At 46.5% G+C, this 17,537-nt stretch overlaps 1 protein-coding gene across 1 annotated transcript in view; it reads left to right on the top strand.

Annotated features, from left to right (window-relative positions):
• The first annotated feature begins 3,854 nt into the window (after nt 1-3,854).
• Nucleotides 3,855-17,537, top strand: part of crhbp (corticotropin releasing hormone binding protein) — a 38,260-nt gene continuing 24,577 nt past the window's right edge. The window contains exons 1-4 of the mRNA XM_086001766.1: nt 3,855-4,074; nt 4,913-5,003; nt 6,573-6,730; nt 11,327-11,537. Of these exons, the coding sequence (XP_085857892.1) occupies nt 3,994-4,074; nt 4,913-5,003; nt 6,573-6,730; nt 11,327-11,537 (541 nt within the window). The 5' untranslated portion in view covers nt 3,855-3,993. The remainder of the gene's footprint in view (nt 4,075-4,912; nt 5,004-6,572; nt 6,731-11,326; nt 11,538-17,537) is intronic.

Genomic DNA, 17,537 nt, shown 5'->3' on the forward strand with positions numbered 1-17,537 from the left:
TAATTTCTTAGAATGGATTTGTACTCCACAAGTTCAGTTTTGGCGCAAAGCTGAAATTGCTTCAGCTCACACCAGGTGTCAAGGCCTGAACTGACTCTGAAGTGAAATGGAGTGTGACTCCTTCCAGGGAATCTCTTTTTCACTTTGGGGCCTCATTCTGCTTTGCTTAGGTGTCCCATCAGCCCCAACACCAAATTCAGGCTGGATTTACACTATAACTATGACGATCTCGAACCTGCCAGCAATTAGATCATTTTAAAATTGCATGGAATTTGTTTTTAAGCCTTTACATATGTTGTTGAATGATGATATTAAATGATTCAGGTTCTCCCAGAGTATTAGGTAATGGTGCAAAGCATATAAATAAAGTACAAAATATATAACTCTTCCACCACATCCATACATTCCCTACAGTGTTTACTTAAACAGTCCACAACTATTTGTGCTTGAACAATTTATCAAAAGTATCTCTTGTGGTTGCAGGTATTATTTAATGGCCCGGATTTTATGGCGCCTATGTGTCGTAAGTGCCCCGCAAGTTCCGGGTTTCCGCATGTGATGGATATGCACAAAAACCCAGAACTTGCGATCTGTCAAGTTTCTCCTTGACAGGTTGTACCCATCCGCTGGAAATTCACTTTCGCTGGCACAGACTGGTAAAAGTAGACATAAGACCTTCTTTTACCAGCTTAAGGGTTTAAATAAATGTTAAAATAAAATTTAAACATTCACTTACATTTAAAATTAGTTTAAGTCAATTTTATCCCAGTTAAAAATGTTTGCATTTAGTTTTCCAAAAATTAAATTTTTGTTTTAAATGTTTAATTCAATGGTATTTTAATTAATTTTGAACCTGTGATCATTTATTTTTATTTCAATGTGAAAACCGGTATTTTTTAGGTGGTTTCTATTATGTTTATGGGGATTCCGTCCGTAAATTTCTCTTTGGTTGGCCAGGCCCACGTGATCGCAGGGCAAGCCGCACACGCCCCTGGGATCCGTGGGCCTTTACGCAGGCGTATGCCTGCAGGCCCAGGGCCACAAGAGTCCGAAGTGTTAAGTCTGTGTGTTATAGTGAGAATTACTACACAGACCACAAGAGTAAATTCAACAGGTCTTTACTGGTTGGAGGTCGGACTATACTGAATACAATATTATTACACTGTGCTTATATACCGGTGTGGTCACCACCGGTATTATGTATACAGCAGCCAAAGAAAGTAGTACCTTTCTTAAGGTGGACCAGGCTTAAGTTCTCTTAAGGTGGAACAGGTTACATACACCACACGAAGCTCCAGAGCCATCAGGTACGTATGGAGCTTTCTTGCAGTTCAGAGGCGTTCGCGGGCGGCAAGCTTCCCGTCGCAATTTCCAGCCCAGTGTCTTCGCTTTATGAAATACCTATTAAAACTCCCCTTAAATGGGTTTGCTCCAGGATCTGTGTCCCCCTCTATAGGTTTTGTTGTATTACTGTATAAGAAACAGAATTCTATGCAAGACCCTTCCAATTTAGAAAACCAATCAGAGTGTGTCTTGCTTTTCATTTAGAAATGTAAATACCGATAGACTATATCACTCCTATATAGCTCATGCCCTGTTTACACCGCTGATAGAAGCAGGGAGACAGCATCAGGTACAACATGAATGTTCCAGATCTGTACATTTGTAAAGGCATTTGATGTAGTCTTGTTTCATGAAGATGCTCAAATTAAGCCGAGTAACTTAACTGAAAGGAGCTTCACCGCAACCTTTAGCTTTTCCGGGTCACAGATGCCCGCAACGACAAAACCATGAAGTGGCAAAGCTGAATAACAGCAGAATGGGCACAGCATTCCGAGGGCTCCGTCAGACTGATCCATATTCTATAGAAACATAGAAGATAGGAGCAGGAGTAGGCCATTTGGCCCCTCGAGCCTGCTCCGCCATTCAATGAGATCATGGCTGATCATCCAAATTCAGTACCCAGTCCCTGCCTTCTCCCCATATCCCTTGATCCCTTTAACTTTAAGAAATATATCTAACTCCTTCTTGAATATATTTAATGAATTGGCCTCCACTGCCTTCTGTGGTAGAGAATTCCACAGGTTCACAACTCTCTGGGTGAAGAAATTCCTCCTCATCTCTGTCCTAAATGGCTTACCCCTTATCCTTAGACTGTGACCCCTGGTTCTGGACTCTCCGGCCATCAGGAACATCCTTCCTGCATCTAGTCTGTCTAGTCCTGTCAGAATTTTATAAGTTTCAATGAGATCCCCTCTCATTCTTCTAAACTCCTGCGAGTATAAGCCCAATCGACCCAATCTCTCCTCATACGTCATTCCTGCCATCCCAGGTACCAGTCTGGTGAATCTTCGCTGCACTCCCTCCATGGCAAGAACATCCTTCCTCAGATAAGGCGACCAAAACTGCACACAATACTCAAGGTGTGGTCTCACCAAGGCCCTGTACAACTGCAGCAAGACATCCTTGTTCCTGTACTCAAACCCTCTCGCTACGAAGGCCAACATACCATTTGCCTTCTTAACCGCCTGCTGCACCTGCATGCTTACCTTCAGCGACTGGTGCACAAGGACACCCAGGTCTCGTTGCACTTCCCCTTCTCCCAATCTATTGCCGTTCAGATAATAATCTGCTTTCCTGTTTTTGCTACCAAAGTGGATAACCTCGCATTTATCCACATTATACTGCATCTGCCATGCTTCTGCCCAATCACCCAACATGTCCAAATCAAACTGGAGTTTCTCGGCATCCTCCTCACAGCACACACGCCCACCCAGCTTTGTGTCGTCTGCAAACTTGGAGATATTACATCTAGCTCCCTCGTCTAGATCATTTATATATATTGTGAATAGCTGGGGTCCTAGGACCGATCCCTGTGGTACCCCACTAGTCACTGCCTGCCACTCAGAAAAAGAGCCATTTATTCCAACTCTTTGCTTCCTGTCTGCCAACCAGTTCTTTATCCAAGTCAGTATCTTGCCCCCAGTCCCATGTGCCTTAACTTTACATGCTAATCTCTTATGCGGGACCTTATCGAAAGCCTTCTGAAAGTCCAAATACACCACATCCACTGGTTCTCCCTTATCTATTCTACCAGTTACATCCTCAGAAAATTCCAGTAGATTAGTCAACCACGATTTACCTTTTGTAAATCCATGTTGACTTTGTCCGATCCTGTCACTGTTTTCCAAGTGCTCTGCTATTACATCTTTTATAATGGACTCTAGCATTTTCCCCACTACCGATGGTCTATAATTCCCCGTTTTCTCTCTACCACCTTTTTTGAACAGTGGGGTAACATAGGATACCCTCCAATCCATGGGAACTGTTCCAGAGTCTATCGAATTTTGGAAGATGACCAGCAATGCATCTATTATTTCTAGGGCCACTTCCTTAAGTACCCTAGGATGTAGATTATCAGGCCCTGGGGATTTATCAGCCTTCAATCCCGTCAATTTCCCTAACACCATTTCCCATGGTTTGGAAGAGTTTCCCGTTTATTTATAATTCAGCTTAAATGTTAATTGGGAAGTTTGGCTAGTGAGGGAAAAGTTCAATTAATCTTTTAACATCGTTTTTAAAAAATCAAAATAAAAAGCAGAGAGAAGAACTGGAAGTTATAAATGGGATATTTCCAACTATTCCCCAGGGTGGGAGTTGAGCGTTGTTTTTTTAAGTAGCAGTTACACGGTATATTGATGGAAGTCCACTGTTCGGGTTATCGCTTCTGGTGTCAAATTGCATCTGAAGTGATCATTTGGGCTGATTTTTTTGTCTCTATGATAATGAGAATCCATGTTCTGCCACCGTCACATTCACGTAACTTAGGTGAAAGAGATAGGGTAGCCTGGTAACTCGATTTTTATCAGCGACTTCTACCCACAGCATACATTACAGACAGCTTTCAACGCAGTATAAAAGGGGAATTTCAATCCTGTTCTCCAATACTCGACAGTGACTGCAAGCTGCTAACACACCGAGGCAGGAAGAAAGATGTCTTCTGACTTCAAGTTTCCGCTGCATATCGCGCTGCTGTGGATGGCGATTCTCCAGGGACAAGCCAGATACATAGAGGTGGGACACTACCAGCAGTCAGTGTCTGGGAGACTCTGTCCATTCATGTATTCATCCAAACACTCATCTGGCTCTTTCAGTCTTTGTTATTTCTGTGATAATAAGAAATATATTTTTTAACTTGTTACTATATTTTGATTTTTTTCTCATTCTGCACTGAAATAAATCTGTTTAAAATGTGTATTGATAACTATCACATGTAATCCTCAATGTACGAGTTAATTTAAGCAACCCATTCTCAGTCCTGTATTCTATCTAATATCTGTGCCAACGTTATCTTGTCTTTTGTCATTTCCTGGACGGTAAGATGTGCGGACCCTTTCCTTCCTTAAAGCTTTCCTACTGCAGTGAGAAACTTTACAGAAAGCGTTTTATTCATTGCTTTTTTAAAAGCTTTTTTCACCTTTCCTTTCAACCGCTGTGTTGAATTTATGTTGGAGACTGTCTCTCAGCTTAGTTTAGCAGTGTGCAGAGGCGTCCTGCAATCAGGGTTGAAAAAACCCTACTACAGGTACTGCACAATCTACAAAGCTGGTTACATGTGCTGAGCTGGTTCTGAAAGGTAGGGATAAGATTTTTTCAGATTAAATTGATATAAACTAAAAGTGGGGAAAGTCTTGTGTCTAATCTGCTTGTGTAAAATACTAAATCTGATCCATCTCAATTTTTTTAGACATCCAGTTTAATACATATCGAAGGAAGTTTGCAAAAACTTGCTTTCCGCACACTTTGATGTGGCTTACGTTTCATTCTCAGTACACATGGCTCTATAAGATGTGGGTTTTTTAGATTGCACAGGTGTCTTATATTTAACATGTCATTTCCAACTTTTTAAAAGAAAAATGAAATAATCGAGGACGCGTTTGGGCTTCTAAACTCGGAGCTGAAGCGAGAACTTTCTCAAGGGTACATTTACAGTCGAAGTCTGAGTGAGTATTATGGGCTGGGTGGGGGAGAGGGTCTTTGCTGTTTGCGATTCCTGGGTGGGAGGATTCACGCACCCTGAACCGTTCAGGCTCAGTCAATTATACAAGTTAAAGAAACAAGCACAATCGGCGTGGATTGCTGCTGCAGCATGGTTAGGTTCAGGCTGTGTCCGATACTGAACAAGATACCAAATCCGTTCGCTCTTTTTAACCCTCTCCTTGACATAATGAGGCTCCAGTGATAATCTTGCCCATTGGTTTATTGATTCATGTGCTGTTGACAACTGGTTAGGTATTCCACCTAAATTTGTGTCCTAAACGATTTATGAAAAGTAACCATCTTTATTTTCGCTTGTTTTCAATTCTAAATCTGATCACCATGTCTATTTGGGGTATTGTGTCCAGATGTGAACCAAATTTGAATGAATGGGGTTTGCGCGTCGCCCGGCCTCTCAGCTAGAAACCAAAAGCAAAATACTGCAAGTGCTGGAAATCTGAAAAACAAAATAGAAAAAGATGGAAATACTCTGTGAATTCTAGTTTAGAAAAGAATGTGCCTGAGATGGGATCAGAGTGGCCACACCTGAAAGCAAAGCGTGCGGGGCGAGCCTGGCAGCTTTGGTGTGGCCTCAGGCCCGTGTGCTGGTGTACACTGGCTCCAGAGGGAAGTTTCCTATAGATACGGATGAGGTAATGAAGCGATGGCATTAGCCACGCCATGCCCGCTGTACCAGCTGTACCAGTGCCACGTTGGCTCAGGCTACTTTATAGTGAAGATTCCTCAATGAGATTTTGTGGGGGTAGGGGGCGACACGGAAATATTTGCATCCATTATTATTAAAAAGTAAGCCTCGCCATCAGTAGGACTTTTCCAATCATTACTAAGATTCTCGATTATTCCAATATCCCTTAACTTTTTGTTCGTAGAATACAATACTTTTGTCTTTAAATGAAGAGCACTGATTACGCGTTTGTTTGATAATTGGTTTGGAGGAGTTACTGAGACCAGCATGGTGAGAGCTGAATTAATATCAGCAACCCAATGTACTGTATGTAGCCATTGCATCATTTTAGCTGCTTCTATTAATTTGATTCCCTTACACTTGAGGGGCTCAGTAACTCCTCCAGTCTCATATCCCAATGACGCCATCATTGTCTAAACTACATACGAGTTTGATTTGTTGAAAAGGAGCATCGATGGTGAAGCCTGTTTCTGTGCTGTATATCCTATGTAATCCTACTCTTTAACAGCAGGTATCTTTTAAAAACACAACTATGATGTGGAATTAGCTCACAGTAATTTAAAAGAATTGAAAACATGTCATCTAAATGGTAAAAGGACAGATTATTCACTAATTCTAAATCTTTTTCGGAATTACTGTTATAATCTGCAGATTGTTAAAATAAATGTTAAAATGAGATAAATGTTTCATTGTTTTCACTTTAAAAGACTTTTAATTTGGAAGCTCCACAGTTCGATTTTAGTAAATGTAAACATAATTTAATGATAGCCCTCCACTTGGCACATCGGATAGTTTATGGGTATCTTAATGCAATCCCTTCTGTCTACAGAATGCATTGACATGTTGAGTGTAGACGGACAGTTCACATTCAGTGCAGACCGACCACAGCTCTATTGTGCTACCTTCTTCATTGGCAGTCCAGATGAGATTATCTCCTTTGAATACAATTATGTCAACATAGACTGTCAAGGTGGAGACTTCCTCAAGGTAAGCACAAACAAGCTTACAATTAAAAGAAAACATTCAGACTTTAATACTACTGTTTCAAATATTTATTGCTTGATTTTTGTCTAACAAAGCCTAATCTGATTAGTACTGTCATCTCTTATGTTTGATGGTTCCATTCTTTGTCATTTTTCATCTGATGATGTTCTTGGCCTTATATCCCCTCTGATTCAAATTAAACCCTCACAATTCCTTCATTGCTAAAGTTGCATCCCAGAAGCTCAGTTTCCTCTTTCATGTGATAATTTCTTTTCCCCTCCACAATTTTTAACTTTCTTTTAAAACCCAGGTCCATCCAAGATCAGAATAATGCTCACCCTCTGGGGAAAACTCTTGTAATAATTCATGCATTGCTGGATAGAATACCAGAAAAAAGCTTGTAATCTGATAGACAACTGCTCTCTCACCTTGTAGGGGGCATCTTTTAACTGGTTTATGGTAATTTACCTGGTCAGGCAGCTTTGCCTGCACTCTGACCAATTCCAACCTTTTACCTGGTTTACGGTAATTCACCTGGTCAGCAGCCTTTTGCTGCTACACTGTAAACCAATTTCCAAACAACGGTTTCAAATCGCTACCCCACCTTCCAGTTCTGACTGGAGGGCTTATAATTAATGATATATTAAAATGGACAACTGGTCTGGGTGTGAGAAAGTCAAACTTTTATTAAACTAAAGAAACTATAATCAAATTTAAACTATACCACACGAACACAGTAATTACAGTAAAATTGCTTAAATGGGGGAAGGCAGATGGCAAAAATGAGGGGTAAGTGGCTACAATGTTGATGAAACAATCTTAGCAATTTCCCCTAAATCACCACCCCCCCTAACTCCTGACTAGGTTGCCTTGCTGAGGAGTCAGAAACCTGCTCACCTGTGGTCCAGTGAAGTAAGAGAGAGATAGCTTCTCAGGAGCTATCTTTTATATCCTGCCAACTCCTGTTTGGTGCTGAAAAAGGTCTGTGCGCAAAATTCGCGCCCAAAAGTTCCAATACACAAAAGAAAGCCATGATTGGCTGATTCAAAGTGGTTGGGGTGATTTAATGTGTCTGCACTCTGGGGCCAAAATGTTCCCGCCCACATCCGGAGTTCACCTGGGCTAAAACAAAAGGAATCCAACTGCCGTATTGTCTGAGTGATTCAAACCCATCCATACTGATCTCTTTCAAAAGTCCTTTTCCGGAGTTTCAAAGGTGCCTCAATTGTGTGTGTAAGGGGTTTGAATGGGTTTGGATTTCAGTATAAACAGAAGCCTTTGATTCTGGTTTGACTGAAACCACCCTTAAGTGCTGTGTCAACAGACAGCAGTTTCAATCGATTGTCTCTGCGGTTAGTCTCAAGTGGGTTAATCCCTTAAGTAAATAAACATCCTGCAGTTTCGTGTAAACAAACCTTGCCTCTCCACAAAGGGGAAACTCCCTGGTTTGATTGACAGGTCAGACTGCCACTGTATCCTCCCACTTTTTCACAGACATTTTTAAGCCCCATTGTCTTGGCCAATGCTTTCTGACGGCCATTTTAAAATCTTTGTGATTGACCAAACTCCAGGGAACAATTTTATTAATAAAAGTACTGTCTTAAGGTGTGTGAATATTTCCACAGAACTCCTCGATTCCAGTGTTGTCCACGTGCTGTCCATCTCAACGCAGCCTTTTTGCGGTTCTGGGCACATTTTAAAACATTGTAGACAATTCACATCACCCAATTCTTCATCCACAATGTGGACCAATATTTTTGATCTTCAGGGAAAATAGGGGAATTTTGCGAACCTCTACACCTCCAGAATCCAAGCTTTCTCTCTCTTTTGGAACCTTTCTTAGTATTTTATCAATACTATTAAAGTCAGTATGCCCCTGAACTTTCCTTTCTTGATTATTACAGTCTCCTAACTCACTGGGGGCAATTTCAACCTACCTTGCCCAGTGGTAAATGGGCGGGTTCAATGACTTCAATGGAGAGGAAAATCAGGCAGGGTGTAAAATGGTGTCTGACCTGAACTCGTCCGTTTATGCCCAGCATGTTTTTTTTAATTCGCTTATGGGATGTGGGCATCGCTGGCCATTTATTGCCCATCCCTAATTGCCCTTGAGAAGGTTAAAAGTACCCCAATTCTTTCCCTGGATAAAACTATATGGAATTCCTTACCTCTCTCAGTCTTTCCTTCCTCCTACAATCCACAGACTCTAATCACTACTTCCTGATATTTTCCTTTACTACTGAGAAATAACCCATTGAGTGACATCCAGCCTCAGCTCATCAGCTGCTGATGTGCTTCAAGATCAGCATGCTGGTTTATTTCTCAGTTAACTTTAGTTCTTCATTATTTGTTTTACTTAAACCAGACATTGTGTAACTCTTCTTTCTCATTCCAAGATTCTTTGGGGGAAAAATTCAGTTGGTTGCGCCACCCGTTAGCACCTTAAGAGGGTGCTAAGTGGGGCGCAAACCAACTAGCCCTCGGGCGCGGCACTGCTCACTCCCGCAAAATTAAGCAGGAGGTTAGTGGTGGCTCTAACCAGTAGCGCTGCGCCGCTGGTGATGACATCATTGGTGTGCACAGCGCCCCGCTCACGCCCCGGCCACGATCTTCGGGAGCGATCCCTGATTTACCGCCGGACGCTATGTCCGACGGGGTCAGGGGGGCGTACCTGCGGCCGGGGAGGCACAATTTAAAGGTGAGGTGCGGGATGGCCATTTTTCTTGCTGGCCACCTGCCAGCACCTGCCTGTGCTCCCGTCTCCGGCCTCCTGAACCCTCCCCCCCGCGGAGTGCCGGCTGCGCTCCAAGAGCCCGGCACTTCTCTTGGGTGCCGGGCTCTTTTGCCTGAACTCCCGATCCCCGGGGGCCCAGCTGGGCCCCAGATCACGCTGCACAAGGCCCCTCCCCTTTTAGAAGGGGAGGAAGGCCTGTAATACCGCGGCGCGATGTGCCGCAGCATGTGGCGCTGCAGCACGTCATGCCACGATATTCACTCTCAGTGCCCCAAGAGGGATGCGGGGCGCTTCCAGTAGCGCCCCGCTTCCCTCTTGGGGCACAACCACTCAATTTCCAGCGCGGGGGCGCTAATTTTTTTGGGTGGTGCTACTTTTAGCGCCCCGGCGAAGCTAGCGCCTCAATTGGGGCACTACTCAATTTTTAGTCCTTTGTGTTTAAAGAAAGGATAGTTTATTTCATTGTTTACCAAAGGAGGAGGGGCACAGAAAAGCAAAGGCCTGAAGTTGGATAAAGTGGCTGTGTAGCGCTGCCAGACTGTTTCATACTGACAGTTGTGGAAAGAAGTTGGCAGTAGATGGAATCTGAAACATAGGCTCCGGAGGAAAGAAAGCAAATGGGCTGCTGTCCGCCCTGGGTGTTAGAGACATGTGCAGAGTGAGAGAAAGACAGTGGTGGAAACATCAGCAATAAAGAGAGGGGAGATGGTGGTGATAATGGTTAGAGAAATATAAGACCTAGAGACAGATTAGGAAGAAAGTCAGCATGATGGAAAGAAGTTAGCATAATGGAAAAGTTCCAATTTCTTAGGATGTGGGCATTGCTGGAAAGGCCTGCATTTATTGTCCATTCCTTGTTGCCCTTGAGAAGGTGGTGGTGGGCCTTCTTCTTGAACCTCTGGAGTCCATGTTGTGAATGCAATGTACTCCTACAATGCTGCTAGGTAGGGAGTTCAAAGATTTTGACCAAATGGCAAGGAAGGAATGGTTATATATGTCCAAGTCAGGATGATGTGACTTGGAGGGGAAGTTGGAGGTGATGGTGTTCCCGTGTACCTGCTGCCCTTGTCCTTGTAGCTGATGGAAATCGCAGGTTTGGGAGGTGCTGCCAAAATGTAACAAGAGGGGGTGGGGATCAAAGTGGAAGTAGAATGATTAGAGAAAAGTGAATGCTGAAAGACAGGTTGAGGGAAAAAGTAGCATAACATGGATGGTGCAGTAATCCATTCATTTAAGCACCTTCCTCTCTCTCTAATAATCAATGAGATGGAGAGGGAGAAATGAGGCTTGGGCTAGGAATAGGAAAATGTGTGTGGTTATCTGAGAAGCAATAAAAGCAGTGAAACTTGTATAACAGTGACAGACTTGTACTGGAGCAATAAAAATAGTCCAGGTGGATAAATATGTCATCATGCCTCAGAGCACATGTGACATAAAAGCTATCAAATCAGCCCCATTTTGTTTATGTACAATACAAACTTCACTAGTATTGCTAGTCATGGCTCTACTGGTAGAAAACAGAAAATGCTGGAAATAAGTAGTGAGTTGATCAACGTCTTGCAGAAAAAGATAAAGTAACATTATCCCATCTTTCTCTTTCAGATGCTGACTTGACTGGTTGTGTGTTTCTGGCAATTCTGCTTTATTCCAGACATCTAGTATATGTGTTTCTTTTTCTTTTTGCCTCTTCCTATTACTGGATTTTGTTCAATTTTCTTCTTGAAATTTCCTGCATTAGAACCTCAACATAGTTCATTGGCTGTGAAGTGCTTTGCAATGTCCTTGGGCCGTGAAAGGCTTTAAATATATATAAATATACAAGTTCCTTCTTCTGTTCTTCTAAATCATTTTGTATTGATGCACAGGTCTTTGATGGCTGGATATTGAAGGGGGAGAAGTTTCCAAGCACAATAGACCACCCCCTCTCCATCTCAGAGCGTTACATTGATTTTTGTGATGATAGCAACACCAGGTCAATAATCAGGTCCTCGCAAAATGTGGCAATGCTGTTCTTTAGAATTCACTTGCCTGGGAATGGATTTTCCTTAACAGTAAAGAAATTAATCAATCCTTTCCGTAAGTATAAAGAGGTATTTATTTTAATTAATATTTTTTGCATGATATGTACCGTTTAGAAGCGATAGACTATCATGATGTCTTTTAGGAGTTAATTCTTCGCTCTCTCAATGTTGAGTTCCAAATTTCTCAACGTTGTCTCTTAAAAGTAGTGATTCATGCTGGGTTACAGTTCGCTTACCAAGGGAAACCCTCACCTAAGGGAACCAACATGTCATATGTGGCTTTAGACGTTGACTGCTATTTAACTGTATGTGTGTGTGTGGTGGGGTGTGTGTGTGTGTGGGGTGTGTGTGGTGGGGTGTGTGTGTGTGGGGTGTGTGTGTGGGGTGTGTGTGTGGGGTGTGTGTGGGGGATGTGTGTGTGGTGGGGTGTGTGTGTGTGGGGTGTGTGTGTGTGAGTGGGGTGTGTGTGTGTGGGGTGTGTGTGTGGGGTGTGTGTGGGGGATGTGTGTGTGGTGGTGTGTGTGTGGTGGGGTGTGTGTGTGTGGTGTGTGTGTGTGTGGGGTGTGTGTGGTGGGGTGTGTGTGTGTGGTGTGTGTGTGTGTGGTGGGGTGTGTGTGTGGGGGGTGTGTCTGGTGGGATGTGTGTGTGGTGGTGTGTGTGTGGTGGGGTGTGTGTGTGGGGGGAGTGTGTGGTGGGGTGTGTGTGTGTGGTGGGGTGTGTGTGTGGTGGGGTGTGTGTGGTGGGGTGTGTGTGTGTGGGGAGCGTGTGTGTGGTGTGTGTGTGTGGGGAGTGTGTGTGTGGTGTGTGTGTGTGGTGTGTGTGTGGTGGGGTGTGCGTGTGTGGTGTGTGTGTGGTGGTGTGTGTGTGGGGTGTGTGTGGTGGGATGTGTGTGTGGTGGTGTGTGTGTGTGGGGCGTGTGTGTGGGGCATGTGTGTGGGGTGTGTGTGGGGTGCGTGTGTGTGGGGTGTGTGTGTGGTGTGTCTGTGGGATGTGTGTGTGGGGTGTGTGTGTATGGGGTGTGTGTGGGGTGTGTGTGTGTGGGGTGTGTGTGTGGGGTGTGTGTGTGGGGTGTGTGTGAGATGTGTGTGTGTGGGGCGTGTGTGGGGTGTGTGTGTGTGGGGTGTGTGTGTGTGGGGTGTGTGTGGGGTGTGTGTGTGTGGGGTGTGTGTGTGGTGTGTGTGTGGGGTGTGTGTGGGGGGTGTGTGTGGGGTTTGTGTGTGGTGTGTGTGTGGGGTGTGTGTGTGGGGTGTGTGTTGTGGGGTGTGTGTGTGTGGTGTGTGTGTGGGGTGTGTGTGTTTTGTGTGTGTGCATGTGCGTTGTGTGTGGTGGGTTTGTGTGGGGTGTCTGTGTGTGGGGTGTGTGTGTGGGGAGTGTGTGTGGTGTGTGTGTGGTGTGTGTGTGTTGGGGTGTGTGTGGTGGGGTGTGTGTGTGGTGTGTGTGTGTTGGGGTGTGTGTGGTGGGGTGTGTTTGTGGGGGGGGGTGTGTGTGGGGGGGGTGGGGTGTGTGTGGTGTGTGTGTGGAGTGTGCATGGTGTGTGTATGTGAGGTGTGTTTGTGGGGTGTGTGTTGTGTGTGTGTGTGTGGTGTGTGTGTGGGCTGTGTGTGGTGTGTGTGTGGGGTGTGTGTGTGGGGTGTATGTGTGGGGTGTGTGTGGGGTGTGTGTGTGGTGTGTGGGGTGTGTGTGGGGTGTGTGTGGGGTGTGTTTGTGGGGTGTGTGGGGTGTGTGTGGGGGGTGTGTGGGGTGTGTTTGTGGGGTGTGTGGGGTGTGTGTGGGGGGTGTGTGGGGTGTGTGTGGGGGGTGTGTGCGGTGTGTGTGGGGGGGGTGTGGGGGGGTGTGTGGGGTGTGTATGTGGCGGGTGTGTGTGGGGTGTGTGTGTGGGGTGTGTGTGTGGCGGGTGTGTGTGGGCTGTGTGTGGGGTGTGTGTGTGGGGTGTGTGTGTGGCGGGTGTGGGGGTGGGGGGTGTGGGGGTGGGGGGTGTATGTGGGGTGTGTGTGTGTGTGTGTGGGGTGTGTATGTGGGGTGTGTGTGGTGTGTGTGTGTGGTGTGTGTGTGTGGTGTGTGTGTGTGGTGTGTGTGTGTGGTGTGTGTGTGTGGGGTGTGTATGTGGGGTGTGTGTGGTGTGTGTGTGGTGTGTGTGGTGGGGTGTGTGTGGGGTGTGTGTTGTGGGGTGTGTGTGTGGGGTGTGTGTTGTGGGGTGTGTGTGTGGGGGTGTGTGTGGGGTGTGTGTGGGGTGTGTGTGTGGGGTGTGTGTGTGGGGTGTGTGTGGTGTGTGTGTGTGGGGTGTGTATGTGGGGTGTGTGTGGTGGGGTGTGTGTGGGGTGTGTGTGTGGGGTGTGTGTGGGGTGTGTGTGTGGGGTGTGTGTGGTGTGTGTGTGTGGTGTGTGTGTGTGGGGTGTGTATGTGGGGTGTGTGTGGTGTGTGTGTGTGGTGTGTGTGTGTGGTGTGTGTGTGGGGTGTGTGTGGTGTGTGTGGTGGGGTGTGTGGGGTGTGTGTTGTGGGGTGTGTGTGTGGGGTGTGTGTTGTGGTGTGTGTGTGTGGGGGTGTGTGTGGGGTGTGTGTGTGGGGTGTGTGTGTGGGGTGTGTGTGTGGGGTGTGTGTGGGGTGTGTGTGTGGTGTGTGTGTGTGGGGTGTGGGGTGTGTGTGTGGGGTGTGTGTGGGGTGTGTGTGTGGTGTGTGTGTGTGGGGTGTGTGTGGTGTATGTGTGGTGTGTGTGTGTGGGGTGTGTGTGTGGGGTGTGTGTGGGGTGTGTGTGTGGTGTGTGTATGGTGTGTGTGTGTGGGGTGTGTGTGTGGGGTGTGTGTGTGGGGTGTGTGTGGGGTGTGTGTGTGAGGTGTGTGTGGGGTGTGTGTGTGGGGTGTGTGTGTGGGGTGTGTGTGGGGTGTGTGTGTGGTGTGTGTGTGTGGGGTGTGTGTGGTGTGTGTGTGGTGTGTGTGTGTGGGGTGTGTGTGTGGGGTGTGTGTGGTGTGTGTATGGTGTGTGTGTGTGGGGTGTGTGTGGGGTGTGTGTGTGGGGTGTGTGTGGGGTGTGTGTGTGGGGTGTGTGTGTGGGGTGTGTGTGTGGTGTGTGTGTGGGGTGTGTGTGTGTGGTGTGTGTGTGGGGTGTGTGTGTGGGGTGTGTGTGTGGGGTGTGTGTGTGGTGTGTGTTGGTGTGTGTGTGTGGGGTGTGTGTGTGGGGTGTGTGTGGTGTGTGTATGGTGTGTGTGTGTGGGGTGTGTGTGGGGTGTGTGTGCGGGGTGTGTGTGTGGTGTGTGTATGGTGTGTGTGTGTGGGGTGTGTGTGTGGGGTGTGTGTGGTGTGTGTATGGTGTGTGTGTGTGGGGTGTGTGTGGGGTGTGTGTGCGGGGTGTGTGTGTGGTGTGTGTATGGTGTGTGTGTGTGGGGTGTGTGTGTGTGTGAGGTGTGTGAGGTGTGTGTGTGGGGTGTGTGTGTGTGTGAGGTGTGTGAGGTGTGTGTGTGGGGTGTGTGGGGTGTGTGTGTGGTGTGTGTGGTGGGGTGTGTGTGGGGTGTGTGTTGTGGGGTGTGTGTGTGGGGTGTGTGTTGTGGGGTGTGTGTGTGGGGGTGTGTGTGGGGTGTGTGTGGGGTGTGTGTGTGGGGTGTGTGTGTGGTGTGTGTATGGTGTGTGTGTGTGGGGTGTGTGTGTGGGGTGTGTGTGTGGGGTGTGTGTGGGGTGTGTGTGTGAGGTGTGTGTGGGGTGTGTGTGTGGGGTGTGTGTGTGGGGTGTGTGTGGGGTGTGTGTGTGGTGTGTGTGTGTGGGGTGTGTGTGGTGTGTGTGTGGTGTGTGTGTGTGGGGTGTGTGTGTGGGGTGTGTGTGGTGTGTGTGTGTGGTGTGTGTGTGTGGGGTGTGGGGTGTGTGTGTGGGGTGTGTGTGGGGTGTGTGTGTGGTGTGTGTGTGTGGGGTGTGGGGTGTGTGTGTGGGGTGTGTGTGGGGTGTGTGTGTGGTGTGTGGGGTGTGTGTGTGTGTGGGGTGTGTGTGTGTGTGAGGTGTGTGTGTGGTGTGTGGGGTGTGTGTGTGTGTGGGGTGTGTGTGTGTGTGAGGTGTGTGTGTGGGGTGTGTGGGGTGTGTGTGTTTGTGGGGTGTGTGTGTGTGTGTGTGTGGGGGGGGTGTGTGTGTGGTGGGGTGTGTTGTATGAACGCATTAAAGCATAGAATCAGGCAGACAGGCTTACAACTGCGATGTTCTCTTTATTTGTAAAATGGCTGACTGCTGTTTTCCCGGGTAATTCCCATAATGCAATGCACATTACATTACCGTATTAACTGGTGTTAAACTCGCAATCAATACACGACATCCCCCTTTTCCTTGGAAACAAACTTACAGTTTACAAACAGGTGCTTGCAATAACACTGCATAACTTATTTGGTTTATAAACTTTTTACAAACTTGTGTCTTACCACACAACTAAATAATTCCCAGGTTTAAACATTTAACATCACCCATGCAGTTCTCGCATAGTTTATGTTGTGACATAATCAGACAGTCTTTGGGGTTTTCTTTTAACCCTTTGATGTCTGGCTGTATTGGGTATGTCTGACATGTTGGTGTCAGTGGGTATTGCCTGTGTCACAGTGGCATGTGTGTCAGGGTCTACTATACTGTCCTCAGTCCCTTGTGTTTCTTCCTGCTCATGGAGTGTCTGCTTTGGTCCATTGGTTCTGTATTTCTTCACAAACGTAGTGTTTCTCGAGTAGCGTGCTCCGTCTGGAGATTCTACTACTACTTGACTCCCTGTTTTACTCAAAACTTTGTGGGGTGTGGCATTAAAAGGAGTGGTGAACTTGTCCACTTTGTCCTGCCGTACCAGCACCGTGTCGCCAACTTCCACCTCTGAGTATTGTGTTCTCCGCTGTTCATCTGCGTACAGTTTGGACTTGCCTTTCTGCTCTGCGTCCCGGTCATGTACTTCCATGTCTGCGCGCGACTCTGTGATGTCTGGCAGCTTTCCTCTCATTTTCCATCTAAAGAGCAGCTCTGACGGGTTCTTTCCTGTTGTGGCATGGTCAATGCTCCTGTACACAGTCACATATTTTCTAAGTTCACGTTTCCAATCTAGTCCTTCTGACTGAGCAATTCTGATTCTCTTCATCAGCGATGCATTCTGGTGCTCGACTTCTCTGTTAGCCTGAGCCCATTTTGCTGTTGTTTTCAGGTGTTTGATCCCGTTGTTTTCACTGTATTCTTTGAATAATTCAGATCTGAATTGGGGACCATTATCAGATTTGCAGGTGATTGGCAAACCATGACGGCTGAAGATTGACTCTAAACTATCAATAACCTTCTCTGTTGTTGTGGAGGTCATGATGTTGTATTCATAGTAGCGACTATAATAATCAACTACCACAAGAATGGAGTGGTTGGATGGCAAGGGTCCTGCCAGGGGCCCTCCGGTAATGGTGTTGGTCTCAACGGTTCAGGTGGGTCGGGTCTGGCTACTATCTGACAGCTGTGGCACGCTTTACAATGTTTTTCAGCTGCCTTGTCCATGCCAGGCCACCAAACCTTGGTTCTGAGATGTTGCTTTGTTCCAACTATTTCCAAGTGTCCTTCATGTGCTAACACCAGGGCTCGTGCGTGTAACACTGTGGGTAGCACGATGCGTGTTCCCCGAAGAACTAGGTACCCCACTACGCTCGTTTGCAATTGCTGCATAAGCTTTACAGTTCTCAAAATGTCCGTTTGTGATTGCCTTCCGTACCTCAATCAGCTCTGGGTCGGTAGCAGAGGCTTCCTCCACCTCTCTAGTAGTGAGTGCTTTTGGTGTCGCACTCACAGCTACAAATCTCATGTATTCATCTGAGCCATGAGAATGTCTCTCCTGTTTTGCTGTCTCCCCCAGCAATCGTGACAGTGGGTCTGCAATGTTTTGCTTGCCTGGAATGTGTATCACCTTGAAATCGTACGGCTGTAATCTAAGTACCCATCTCTCTATACGGGCACAGGGTTTAGAGTGTGGGCCGTATATCACTTGTAATGGCTTATGGTCAGTTACCAAGTTAAATTTTCGGCCATACACATATGGATTCAGCCTCTCACAAGCCCATACAAGAGCTAAGGCCTCT

Source organism: Somniosus microcephalus, chromosome 1 (assembly GCF_052327205.1).
Source record: "Somniosus microcephalus isolate GS21.2 chromosome 1, FLI_Smic_1.0, whole genome shotgun sequence".
NCBI lineage: Eukaryota > Metazoa > Chordata > Chondrichthyes > Squaliformes > Somniosidae > Somniosus > Somniosus microcephalus.